Genomic DNA, 14,042 nt, shown 5'->3' with positions numbered 1-14,042 from the left:
CTCACCACTTTACCCCAGGGACCTAGCCCAGAGGACAATAAACAATGTTAATGAATAAATGAACTGTTTATGATCAATCCATTCACTTGGGCCCTTGACTCTCTCCTATATCTGCAGCCTCCCTCTCTTTTTTGGCTCCTAACCAGCTTTTAAACTTGTTTAAGTCTTTTCAAGCCTAAAGCATTTCCTCTCTTGAATCCATATCCTCCTTGAATTGCAATAAGTTTACCTGCCTCTCTCTTCATCCAAACTTTCAGTAGATTCCTATTGACTTACAATTTCCATTTCCTCAGCTCCCATCCAATCTCCAGTCCACTGCAATCTGGCTTCCACCCTTACCACCCACTAAAATTGTGCTTTCTGTGATGGCTATAACCTAACTGCCAGACCCAATTAACAAGTTTTAGTCAGTATCTTACCTGAATCATTCTCATTAACTTCCTTCATGTTCAGTTGTTTTTGAATATATCTAATCATCTCATTTTTGACTCCTTGATGAGCTCTTCTTTTTCAGATCACTTTTCAAATTAACTTGTTTTATTCCAAAAAAAATGTATTTAGTACCTACCATATGCCAGGAAGAACTGGCATAACTGACAGTAACTAAAGCAAATAAAAATTCCTGTCCTCGTGGAGCTTACATTCTTTTTATTAAAATTAAGGTAGAATTCACTGGCAGCATTATATTAGTTTCAGGTGTACAACATAATGATTTGATATTTCTATATATTGTGAAATGATTGCCACAATAAGAATTTTAAAGAAGTTTATTCTTGTGATAAGAACTTTTAAGATCTACTCTTCTAGCAATCAAATACCCAATACAGTATTATTCACTATAGTCACCCTGCTGTACATTACATCTTCAGGATTTATTTATTTTATAACTGGAGGTTTGCACCTTTTGACTCCTTCCTGCATTTCACCAACCCTCCTACCCCCAGCCTCAGGCAACCACCAATCTGTACTCTGTATCTATGCAGAGCTTGGTTTTTTGTTTTGGGGTTTTTTTTAGAATGCACATATAAGTGAGATCATACAGTATTTGTCTTTCTCTGCCAACTTATTACTCTTAGCATAATGCCCTCAAAGACCGCTCATGTTGTCTCAAATGGCAATATTTCATTCTTTTTTATGGCTGAATAATATTCCACTATATATACATATTTTTCTTATCTAGTCCTCCTTCAGTGGACATTTAGGCTCTTTCCATATCTTAGCTATTGTAAATAATGTTGCAGTGAACATATTGATGCATATGTCATTTCTAATTAGTGTTTTCATCTTATTCTGATAAATACCCAGAAGCAGAATTGCTGGATCGCATGGTAGTTCTATTTTTAGCTTTTTGAGGAACCTCAGTACTGGTTTCCATAGTGGCTATACCAATCTAGATTCCCACGAACAGTGCACAAGGGTTCCTTTTTCTCCATATCCACTCCAGCATTTGTTATCTCTTATCTTTATAACAATAGTCATTCTAACAGGTGTGAGGTGTTGTCTCATTGTGGCTTTGATTTGCATTTCCCTGATGGTTATGTAATAGGGAAGAACCGTTGTATTCTATAACAAGTTAATCACTAAAGGGATGTTGCCTATAAGCTTAAATTACACATAATGCCCATCTCTGGGAACCCTGCCTCCCAGGTAACGAGCATTAAGGTAAAATACCTTTGTAGAGCTCACAGGAAACATCCTGACCAGGCCCACCTGTGAATGACTGCAAGGAAGAAATTAACACATCCCCTCTGGAGGTTGACCAGAACCAGGAAATGTTTGACTTTACTCCCTCCCCTTTTAGTATAAAAGAAGGCTGAATTCTAACTCAGGCAAGATGGTTTTTTGGGACACAAGTTTGCCATGTTCTTGGTCTGCTGCCTTTCTGAATAAAGTTGCTCTTCCTTGCCCCCAAAACTGGTCTCTTGATTTATTGGCCTGTCATGCAGCGAGCAGTATGACCCTGCTGTGTATCTTTATTTGGACATAATCTAGGGAACTTGAAATAGATATATCCAAATCAGAATCCTTTATCTTCTCCCTAAACAGATCTTCATTCTGTGAGTGGTACTCAGCCACCTAAACCAGAAGTTAACCCTAGATCCTTTCTCTCTTTTACCTCCCACAACCAACTGATCACCTTTTCTTGCCAAATTTACTCTTTCTGTAACATTCTCCTAACTGCTCTCCCTTTCTCCAGTCATGGTCCCTTTGTATTCACTCTCCAATAGCTACCAGAATGATCTAAAATACAATCTCAGTCCCTTACTTAAAAGCCTTAAGCTTTGATTACCTAAAAGGTAGTCTATGTCTTCATCATGGCATAAAACCCACTGTAATCTTGGCCCCTGCTTGATTCGCCAGTTTTCTTTTTTGCTCTTTAATTTACTCTAAAGATTTTCGTGGCTCACAGGGTGACATAATGATTAACATTACAGTCTCTGGAGCCAGGCTGCTCAGGTGTGAATCTCAGCTCTATCGTATATTTACCTTGGTTTCCTCAACTGTGAAATGGATATATTAATAGTCCCTGTCATATGATTACTTGGAGGACTGAATTACATGTGTGCTTAGACCAGTTCCTGGCACTTATTAGCTACTATTACATTAGGCTGCTTCTAATATTTCTGCCTTTGCTCTGACTACTTTCTCTTCTTTCGGGCAATATATTAGTTTAGCTATGGATCCTACGTGGTCATCATTTTTTAACAAGCTGACATTTGATTTACTACACATGAAATTGTTACCAATTACAACTTATATTAGGGTTGATGTCATAAGCCAGCATCCTCTTCATCAGGATGTTTTCTCTTTTGATGGTTGCAAATGCAGCTACTTCCATTGTTCTAGTTACATTTCTGCAGATCAAAAATGCAGTTTCTATACCACATCATTTAGATGTAAATGTGGGAGAGAGGAGTATGGATAACTCCCCAGTTTCCAGCTTGGATGACTAGGAAGTCAGGCAATACTGTAGAATGCTCAAAGGTTTGTCACCCACACACTCATAAATATTTTTATTTCTTCCAAATTTCCTACTGCCTCTTCAGCCCTCTAGACCGACACTGCTATCAATGTCACTTAAGTTAAATTCCCCTTTCTGCCCCACCCACCCAACGACCGGAAAAATCCTCTACAGCTGTGCCTTTCCCTTTAAGAAGAACAGGGTCACAGGGAAATTGCACGCCTAAACCCGCCCTCTGGGGGAGGGGGGAAATTGGTCCCGTCACCACAGCAACGGGAGCAGAAGGGGGCGGACTTTGTCGTCCGGCTTCCTGTCCGCGGCGTGAGCCAGCCGCGATGGAACGGCGGCGCGGGCTTTGTGGGTATTGCGTGTTCTTCGGCTCCGGATTGAAGCCGGAGCCGGAGCCGGAGCCGGATTCCGCGTAAACGGCCACGTCAACCTAAACCTACACCGCCCTCCCCACCCCACTGCGCCCGCAGATCCTGAGACGAGTCCTCCCAAGCAGCGTCCTCCACGCCTTTCCCACAATGCCCCGCGCCAGGCCCCGCCCCGCCTCGCCTAGGAGACGGCCGCGCGAGGAGCCGAGCCGAACCGGCCGCTCGTCGCTGCCGGTGCGGCTGGCTGCTCCTACCACATCTCGGGCTCTGCGGGCTAGCGGCCAGAAGTGCGTGCTTCCTTACCGCACGCACAGCTTGTGTTTGGCCTAGTGGGGTCCGCCGCCAGGGATTGAGGATGGGGAAGTAGCTGCAGGAGACGACCTCGCAGCACCGAGGTGGGCATGGGCGGGGGAACGGGGCTCTGCTGGAGCTGGCGGCGGCCTGGGCCCTCCGGGAAGGGAGGGGCTAAGTGCCTGTGCACCGGAATCTCCCCTCCTTTTCACTCTTGAGGCTGGTTTATTGTGTTTTCGCTTCCAGTCTTCTTCCTTTCTACCTACACCGCCATTCCTCCACCCAGCAATTCCCCACTTTTTGCTCCAATTTCTCACTTTGCCCTCAGTTATCCAGGTTCCTTTCTCCCTAATCCAACCTGAGATTTCACACACCAGCAACACTTGACAGTCTCTTTCACCCAGTGTCTCCATCTTTCCCCTCTCCCCGCAACCCATCCTGGAGTGGTGGCAGCGAGGAGTTAGTGTTGCATTTACCTGCAGCTTCCACCTGTCCCCGCAGCTCGGCGCACAGCCTCAGGCACGCCCACGCTGTCTGAGAATCACCGCTAGGCAGGGAACAAACATCGCTTGTCTAAAAGTGGTGTTTGAGAATATATTCTCTATTCTAAACTTTTTTTTTAGTCTGGATGTTTATTAATCTCCATCACTCTGTTTTACAAAGGGTTTTCTGGTGGCGTGAAAAGGATTAGAAATGAACCAAAACCATTCACAGGTAAGGAAAAAAAATTTAGGCATTTAAGATTAAATGAAGAAAGGAACTGAGGATGCTAGGAAGGTTAGATTTTTCGAAGCATTATGACATGTTTGGAACTATTGATAAAGTATACAAGTTTACATGTGATCTGATTTTATTTTTACCCTACACAGGTGAGCATGTCTAAATAACTGATTCCTTTTCTCCTTTTGTTTCTTTTCTATTTTTATTAATGCCCAATGTAAACTTTGCAGTAAAATTACTGTTAACTTGCAGTTATTAGTCTTCTAGTTTATAAAATAGTAACTACTTAGGTATAACGTAAGCACCTTCTGAGAAAATTCAGGGGAAGAAACGTCCGACTATGTAAGTTGTTACAGCAATATAAATTCACTGCTATTCTTGGACGGTTTATATGAAAAATACAGACACTTTAGAAGGATCTGTTGCTTCTTTCTAGTACCCCCAAAGGGTATTTCCTACAAGTGAAATTTGATTAAAATGAAAACTGAATAGCCTTAAAGGGGTGAAGAAATAACCAAAAAGGAAGCACATCAAAAGAGGCAAGCTTAAGCTGGGTAGAAGATGGAAGGAAATAGCTTTCCCCCCATTCTCCCCCCTTGTGGTCTGGTGCTGATAGAGCAAGTTGCTGCACTTGTTTGTTTGTAAAGAGTTCTAGGTAGCTGCCACCTCACTAGCTACCTTTTACCTTTATCTGCTACCTTGAGTGATCTCACGAATCTGGCTACCTAGATAACGGAAGCAGTGAAGGGGGCCCCCAAAGAACAGAGCCTGATTTGTCATTTACTGGAGATTTTATTGCTGGCCATGTTATTTAGTAAATAGCGTTAATGATGTGTTTGGTTTTTTATTAATGTATTTCAACTACCTGATTTTCTCTCTTCAGATTAACATTTTGGGGAAAAATTCATGATACCTGTTTCACCTTTGGAGTAATGTGGACAGAAGTTCTCAGATTTGCATATTACATCAACCGGAACCAGTGGCATTATCTTAATGTTCACTTGAGTCAGAACTTGGACAAGAAAAACAATGGGAGTCTGGTTAAATAAAGATGACTATCTCAGAGACTTGAAAAGGGTCATGCTCTGTTTTCTAATAGTGTATATGGCCATTTTAGTGGGTACAGATCAGGATTTTTACAGTTTACTTGGTGTATCCAAAACTGCAAGCAGTAGGGAAATAAGACAGGCTTTCAAGAAATTGGCATTGAAGCTACATCCTGATAAAAACCCGGTAGGTAAAAATTTCTTTTTAAACATATCTAATTAATGTGTTTTAGTAAGTTTTGGTATGTATTTAAATTATTTAAAAAATTATTTTAAATAAGTGCTCAAAATGCTTAAGAACAATCACGTCAAAAATCATAATTCAACTTCTGTACTAAAAACAGAAGAAGCAAAATGTTCTAAGTTCAGAATAGTGTAAAGGAATGTCAGTACCAAAAATACAGTTCTCTCTTAATTTGAAAACTAATTTCCAACAGTTATATTACAGATGTTAATCACAAAGCAGTAGATTTCTTAGTAAAGTAGTTTAAAATCAAGTATTTTAGAACAGTAACAAAAATTATTTCCTTAGAACTTAGAGGGTATGTCTTGCTAAAAATGGCAGTAATAGCTATTAATAGTATGTTTCAACTTTAACTATTTTCTCCCATGTGCAAGTCTAAGAACAGAGTCAGAAAGTATTATAAATTAAAACTTGGGAGCAGCCAAATCCAGTTAATTCCAATCATAAATATTTGATTATGTATCCTATGATGTAATCCTTCAAAACTGTATTAGTTTTCATTCTTAAGGTATTTTTATAATTTATCTCATTCATTTTTTTCTTAATGAGATTTGATACTCATCAAGGAGAAAGATTTAATTATATCTAGATAGAATTTTTTTTTACTGTTAATTTCAGTAACTGCAGTTTTTGTTTTTTTTTTTTTTTACTATTTTTATTTATTTTTTATGTTTTATTTTTGGCCTCACCACGGATTCAGTCCCTGACCAGGGATTGAACCCCGGCCACTGCAGTGAAAGCCTAGAATCCTAACCACTAGGCCACCAGGGAAGTCCCTAGATAGAATTTTAAATAGGATTATTTTATTTTGATTACATAAAGCTGAGCAATAGAATCAGTATTTCTCTAAAACTCTTGTTAATTGGTAATCTTTTCTTGAGATCGACATTGTATTGTGTTTAGGGTTTTCATTTTTTCAGATTTTTCTTTAAATTTTCAGAATTTTTTCTTTCTGAAATAAAAGAATTTTTCTTTCTGAATAAAAGAATTATTTCTTTTAAGTTTCTACATGAAAGATGGTAGACCACTTACAACGAACTATTATTTAGATGAAAACATTCTTCAAAAAACAATTCTATGAAACAGTAACAAATGAAACGTATTAATCCACTTTTGAATTGTTACTCTGATATTAGTCCTTATGTCATTATCTGATAGATTGGAGTACATAACTTTTTTTTACTTAAAGTACTGAGTTTTGCCTCAAATAGAAAAATAACCTACAAATTTCTTTGTGGTTGTTTTAAGGGTAACACATAATATTTACAATATTAAGTGTTTCCAAGGGTTCATTAGTCAGTTTTTCTGTGTTTCTGTAGTCAGTTTTTTCTGTTTCTACTACTCTTAGAAGTAGTGACTTATATTTGATGACCACCTCTATCAACCTTTTGAAGCATCAATTCTCATTTCTATTACTTTCGTTTTTTTGGGGTTTTTTTTGTTTTTTTTTTTACGAGGGCCTCTCACTGTTGTGGCCTCTCCCGCTGCGGAGCGCAGGCTCAGCGGCCGTGGCTCACGGGCCCAGCCGCTCCGCGGCATGTGGAATCTTCCCGGACCAGGGCACAAACCCGTGTCCCCTGCATCGGCAGGCGGACTCTCAACAGCTGCGCCACCAGGGAAGCCCCTACTTTCGTATTTTTTAAGATTGGAGTTCTTTAGAAATACTTTTTGACTTTTTTATTTCAAAGCATGAGCACCCATTTCATATTGTACTACTCCTCCTTATCTTGGTATCTGTTCACACAGAAATCTCAGGATTAAGTTAAATCGATTGTGTGTCTGAAACAAATATTATATCTAATATTTTTTAATAGAATAACCCAGATGCACATAGTGATTTTTTGAAAATAAACAGAGCATATGAAGTACTCAAAGATGAAGATCTGCGGAAAAAGTATGACAAATATGGAGAAAAGGGACTTGCAGATAATCAAGGAGGCCAGTATGAAAGCTGGAATTATTATCGTTATGATTTTGGTAAGATGATATGATATTCCTGATGAAATTATTGTTTATTCGAGTAAATTTAGAAAATTTTGTTTCACCACTTAGCTAATGTATAAACTATTACATAGTTAACATGTGTCCCCTTGACCTTTTTTTTAATTTATTTTATTTTTGGCTGCGTTGGGTCTTTGTTGCTGCACGTGGGCTTTTCTCTGGTTGCGGTGAGTGGGGGCTAATCTTTGTTGTGGTGCGCAAACTTCTCATTGTGGTGGCTTCTCTTGTTGGGAGCACGGGCTCTAGGCGCGCGGGCTTCAGTAGTTGTGGCACACAGGCTCAGTAGTTGTGGCTCGCAGGCTGTACACCGCTGGCTCAGTAGTTGTGGCGCATGGGCTTAGTTGTTCTGCAGCATGTAGGATCTTCCCGGACCAGGGCTCGAACCCATGTCTCCTGCATGGGCAGGCAGATTTTTAACCACTGAGCCACCAGGGAAGCCCCCCATTGACCTTCTTTTTAATATAACATGAGAGTGGAATTCAAAAGGAAAGTCAAGTAGTATGTAGGTATCTGTATAAATATGAAGGTGTTTTGGTCATAATCTTGCTAAATACTTTTAAAATAAGGATTGTTATTTAATTCTTAAAAATATTTGTATTAGAAGTTAAATACTGAAGCCTTTCAGTATTTTTAGAGCATCATATTTTCCAAGGAAGACTGAAGTTTCCTTTAATAGTGGTCACTTCAGTAGAAATGCCATTCTTCTTAATTAGTAATGATTAATAATGATTGAAGGTATTGACAGGAATGAGAAATGAGACAAGAGCAGAGAGAGTAAATAAGTTAAAGAGATTGAGGGAGGGGGAAAGTAAATACAGGTGTCAAGCAAAGAGGGAGCATTCCGGTACCCAGTAGTCTCTCTTGATTGTTTTAAGGGTAACACATAATGTTTACAGTCTCTCTTAATTAGCCTCAAATGCAGTCAGAGAACTGAAGTATGCTTTTATCTTAGACTAAATAAAATATTTGCACTTTATATCTGGAGTATTTGTTTCTCAAGACTGACTTTTCAAAATAGTATTTTCAGGTATAATCACTATAGCTTAATAGTCTATAACAGGTGTCAGCAATCTATATTTCACAGACTAAGTCCAGCCTGCCACCTGCTTTTGTAAATAAAGTTTTATTTATACAGTTTTGTTCATTTATCTACATATTATTTTTCACACTTCAGGGGCAGAGTTGAATAGCTGTGACAGAAACCATATGTCCCACAAAATCTAAAATATTTACTAACCCCTGGTATATATCCATCACTAATATTTAGATAATTTATGTAGTAATGAGAAACTTTCTCACATTGGTGTTAATTATTATTATAAATAAAATTTATATTTACTTAAGTTTGCTTCTACCTCTTCAAGTATTCTAATTATATAAGACTTTTAGTAATACAAAATATTTTTAAACGATAACACATTAAAAAAAAACATGCAGTCTGAAAGTGAATGAGGTCTGTAATCTAGTTAACAGTAATGTACTAGTGCCAATTTCCTGGTTTGGATATTGTACTAAAATTACATAGTATGTCACCATTAGGGGAAGCTGGATGAAAGATAAGTAGGACTCTGAACTGTTTTTACAATTTCCTGCAAGTCTATAATTATTTCAAAATAAAAACTTTTTTTAAAAAACGTATAACAGAAATTTTCTGTGGAGATGACATTGTGTGAATATTGGGAATCCCCACCCCCTGCCACACACAGACACACACACCCCATGACAGTCCATATCAGGAAACTGATTTCTTTTGATACTCTTTAAATGTATCACCAATGGTATTATTACTCTTTGCTTTTCTCTTAGTGTGTTGCATATTCTTCCACTTGGAGATTTAGTATAGCAATATGATTTTTGATGATTGAAACAAAAATAAGTAACATCTTTCATGTGGTAATTTATTTTTATGATGAAGTTTTAACTATAATTTTATGTACTTCTCAAAATAGGTATTTATGACGATGATCCTGAAATCATAACGTTGGATAGAAGAGAATTCGGTAAGTTTGTGGGTATATGATTTTCCAAAGCTAGTTCAAGACCAGTCTCCTAACTAAAATGCTCAAGGACAAATGTATTTAGAATTTAGAAATTTTTAAAATTTTAGCAAGGTAATATGGTATATACTGTATTTTAAATAATGTTCTATAACCATAGTTGAGGTTTTCACGTAGTTTCTTTTATTGTCATCATCACCTTTTCTTTCCATTATGTCAGTGAACTTTTATGACATTCTGTGTATTAGCAACAATAATTATTCCTCTCATTTGGCAGTTGAAATGAAACCTTAGAAGAGCTAGCAACATCCTTAACATTCTGTACGTGTGTGTTTGTATATAATTGACACATTTGAAATAATGAACCAATATTTATTCTTCTTTCTATATTTTTTCACATTATTAAAAAGTGTTTATATTTAAGAGTAGTTATGTAAAAAAAAAAGCCTAATACAAAATTGTGTATGCAGTATAATACAAATCATACAAAAGGTATACACATATATGCATAGAGGATAAAAGCTGGATGAGAACAAAATAAAAATATTAGCACTGATAAAAAAGTTCTTAGCAGAATGTGGGGCAGTATACTATTTTTTTAAAAATAGCAGTGAAATGCATAAGTGTGTATACTAAATAAAAGAAGTAAAAATAACACATAGCCCCCATATCAGTTCAGGATAGGTTTGTATGCCAGGTGAGCTTCCTGCAAACTTGCAGAAATACTTCTGGTTTTAGAACTTTTATATTTCAGGGTTTTGAATAAGTATGTGGTTATTTTTGGAAGCAGATTTAATTTGATCTGTGATTTGTGTGAAAATGGATATAAAAATATACTTCTGCACTTTGCATTGCATTGTAGAAAACCTAAAAGATTCTTACATTTTCAAATTTGTACACTTGTAATAAAATATTCTTTTCTACTTCAAACCAGTATATTTTACCTCAAATCATATTTCAATTTTATTTTGCTATGTTACAGTCTCATTTAATTTAGAAAACTAAAATAGCATACTAGATGCAAAATAGATTTATATAATTTCTCATGTTATCATCATAAACAATGTGTTGCAGTCACTTGTTTCTGTACAGTTCCTTCTAAGCAAGAATTGCATCGGATTCTTACTTTGTATATCATGTTGGCGAGTTCAGGCCTACAAGGTAGCTGTTCAGTACATTATTTTGTTAAAAGTCTTGTAGTGAACACTTGAACAAGCTCTAAGGAAAATGAGTGTGTCTTCTCTACAGAGGAAATGGAGGATAATTTGATTCATTTGTATTGTTGGTAGACAGAACCGACACCCATGTCACAAGCTTGCAGAATCATAACTTTTTGGACTGTAGTTATATGAACCCGTTGGTTTTTCTGTGGTTATTGTCTCTCATCTGCTAGTCAATCAGTAAGTATTTTGTGGTCCTGTGGGGCAGAAAACTTTGGAATTAGAAATCGAATTAGAGAAACTGAACAAAACCTGCAAGCTGACTAATCCATGAATCCACCCAGAATGAAAGACTTTCCTGATGGTTGTATTGCACATGGGTTCAAACTTTTTCAAATTTGTCCTTATAGAGAAAAGGTTAAGAACTGCTAATAATTCATATGGAACTCCAAATAGTAGTTAAGAATTAATTAACAGTCACAAAACCTTAGAGACAGTTTTTCAGAAATAATTAACTGACATTGATAGGTTCGGTGCAAAGTTGCCACTATTCAGTCTGAACTCTAATACTACCCTGTGTATTACTAGGCTAAGACAAGCTGATCCTTAAGTTTTAGCTGAAGAAGCCTAGGGAGGACGATAAATAAGGGTAGATAGTTGTATCAACTTGTGCCTATGTAAATATCACATTAGCATACTTGCTTGTGGGTCTCTTTCCATTACCAGTAGTTTCTATTGGTTTGGGTCACTTAATCTGGTCTTTTGTGTAACTAATTATATAAACAATTATGGAGTTATTTTTAAGTTTTGTACGTTCTCTTGCTCCAGAGAGAAGTTATATTTTCTTCTGACTAGGGTCACTAACAATCTCAGATCAGCTTTATCCAAACAGAGACTGAAATTATTCAAAAGCTGAGCTTTGTACTTGTACAGGACTGGTCTCCTTCCAGTTCATCTTTATTTACAGGACCCTTCTCTACGTGTGCCCTGAACTCCATCTTTGTCCCTCTAGTCTCATGAATCTATTGAAAGCTCTGCTCAGTTTCTTGCCTATCAACTACCTCCTGGCAAACAGTGCCCCCCTGATTTCTACCTCCTCCCATTCCTGGGCCCTGTAATTCTTCTCTACATTGGTAACTCTCTGATGCTTTCAACAGAAGTCTTTTGTATTTTGTCCAGTTCTGAAGTTGTAGTGGAAGAGTTAATCCAAATTACATAGTTCACTTTTATCAGGAGTGGAACTCTGAAGTGTTCAACTATAGTACAGAAGAAAAAATGTGACTAATAAACTTCACTTTGAAGTTCTTATCCTTCCCATTAAACATGATGCATATTATCTTTTTATATGTCACAGAAAAGTATTACGCAGTTATTAAAACAAGTTCTAAATAGTATCTGCAAAAGCAAAGAACATCTTGCATTTAACAGTAGTCATTTTGAGTGGTACCCACACAATACATTCTCCTTTTGAAGACAAGCTCAAGAAATTAAAGAGGAACTCAAAGCACTTCTGCCTTTTTTTACATTTTTCTAGGCTAACAGAAGCTATTAGCTATAATCACATAAATATTAACAGACATTAGCTATAGTTGTGTAGTTTAGAAGCTGAAAATCACATTTTGAAATATACTTGTTCTATTCTGAGTTACTGGGTTATGCAAAAACATCCCATTGAGCTTTGATAATACAGTATTAAAAATATTTTTAATAATAGTGGGAACTGGGCAAACAAGTTAGTAGTCTATGAAAACAAAGTACCAAGATGGGAGACATTTTTTTTTCCCACTTTAAATAAGGTTTTGTGTCAAATTAAATGCCATTATTTTTTTCCCTTCCAGTTTTATTGAGATATAACTGACATACAGTACTGTATAAGTTTAAGGTGTACAGCATGATTTGACATACATCCATCGTGAAATGGTGATCAAAATAAGTTTAGTAAATATTCGTTATCTTATACAGATACAAAATTAAAGAAATAGGAAAAAAATGGTTTCTTGTAATGGAACTCTCAGGATTTGCTAACAACTTTATATATGATATACAGCATTGTTGATTATATTTATGATGTAGTACATTCCATTCCTAGTACTTATTTGTCTCGTAACTACAAGTTTGTACCTTTTGACCACCTTCATCCAACTCTCCTTCCCTCCGACCCCCGCCTCAGGTAACCATAAACCTGATCTCTTTTTCTGTGAGTTTTGTTTCTGAAGTGTAATGACATACAACACTGTGTTAGTTCCTGTTACACAACATACTGACTTGGTGTTTCTGTACATTTCAAAGTGATCACTACAGTAAGTCTGATATGATATGTCACCATACAAAGATACCACATAGTCGTTGACTACTCCACACACTGTACGTAGCAGTCTCTGTGTGTGTGCTTATTAACTAATTTTAACAGCCCTGCATTTTTACTCCCTCCTCCACCACATTTACTGACTTTGACGTCATATTTTATATCTTTTTGTTTTTATATTCCTTATTTATTGAGTATATATTTTACTACTTGTCTTTTAACCTTTCTACTAGCTTTATACATGGCTGATTTACTACCTTTATTGTATATTTGACTTTAACAATGAGATTTTTTTTCTTCCATAATTTTCATTTTTCTAGTTGTGGCCTTTTCTTTTTCACTTAGGTAAGTCCCTGTAACATTTCTTGTGAAGCTGGTTTCATGGTGACGACCTTTTAGCTTTTGCTTCTCTGTAAAACTTTTGATCTGTCTTTCAAATCTTTTTTTTTTTTTTGCGGTACGTGGGCCTCTCACTGTTGTGGCCTCTCCCGTTGCGGAGCACAGGCTCTGGACGCGCAGGCTCAGTGGCCATGGCTCACAGACCCAGTCGCTCCACGGCATGTGGGATCTTCCCGGACCGGGGCACAAACCTGTGTCCCCTGCATCAGCAGGCAGACTCTCAACCACTGCGCCACCAGGGAAGCCCTGTCCTTCAAATCTTAATGAAAGCCTTGCTGGGTAGAGTCTTCTTGGTTATAGGTTTTTCCCTTTCATCACTTTAAATATATTGTTAAGATGTTCAAAGAATTTGGGAGAAGATTGAATGAACAGAGTGAGAAGTTAGAAGTTTTTGAACAAAGAGTTAGAAAATATAAAGAACAACCAAACAGATGAAGAATACAATATCTGAAATGAAAAAATACACTAGAAGGAATCAACAGTAGATTAGATGATGCAGAGGAATGGATCAGCAAGCTGGAAGACAGATTAGTGGAAATC

General features: G+C 37.1%; 1 protein-coding gene across 2 annotated transcripts in view; it reads left to right on the top strand.

Moving 5' to 3' along the window:
- Positions 1–3,529: 3,529 nt before the first annotated feature.
- The window catches only part of DNAJC10 (DnaJ heat shock protein family (Hsp40) member C10), a 59,735-nt gene continuing 49,222 nt past the window's right edge, over positions 3,530–14,042 (top strand). Inside the window, exons 1-5 of one of the 2 annotated variants that reach the window (XM_082658633.1) lie at positions 3,530–3,734; positions 4,294–4,344; positions 5,234–5,583; positions 7,455–7,617; positions 9,591–9,641. In XM_082658633.1, coding sequence (XP_082514759.1) covers positions 5,380–5,583; positions 7,455–7,617; positions 9,591–9,641 — 418 coding nt within the window. In that variant the 5' untranslated portion in view covers positions 3,530–3,734; positions 4,294–4,344; positions 5,234–5,379. The remainder of the gene's footprint in view (positions 3,735–4,293; positions 4,345–5,233; positions 5,584–7,454; positions 7,618–9,590; positions 9,642–14,042) is intronic. The other variant, XM_082658634.1, reaches the window with a different exon arrangement.

The sequence above is a fragment of the Grampus griseus genome (assembly GCF_964374135.1).
Source record: "Grampus griseus genome assembly, chromosome: 7".
NCBI lineage: Eukaryota > Metazoa > Chordata > Mammalia > Artiodactyla > Delphinidae > Grampus > Grampus griseus.
This window is presented reverse-complemented; position numbering and strand designations above follow the sequence as displayed.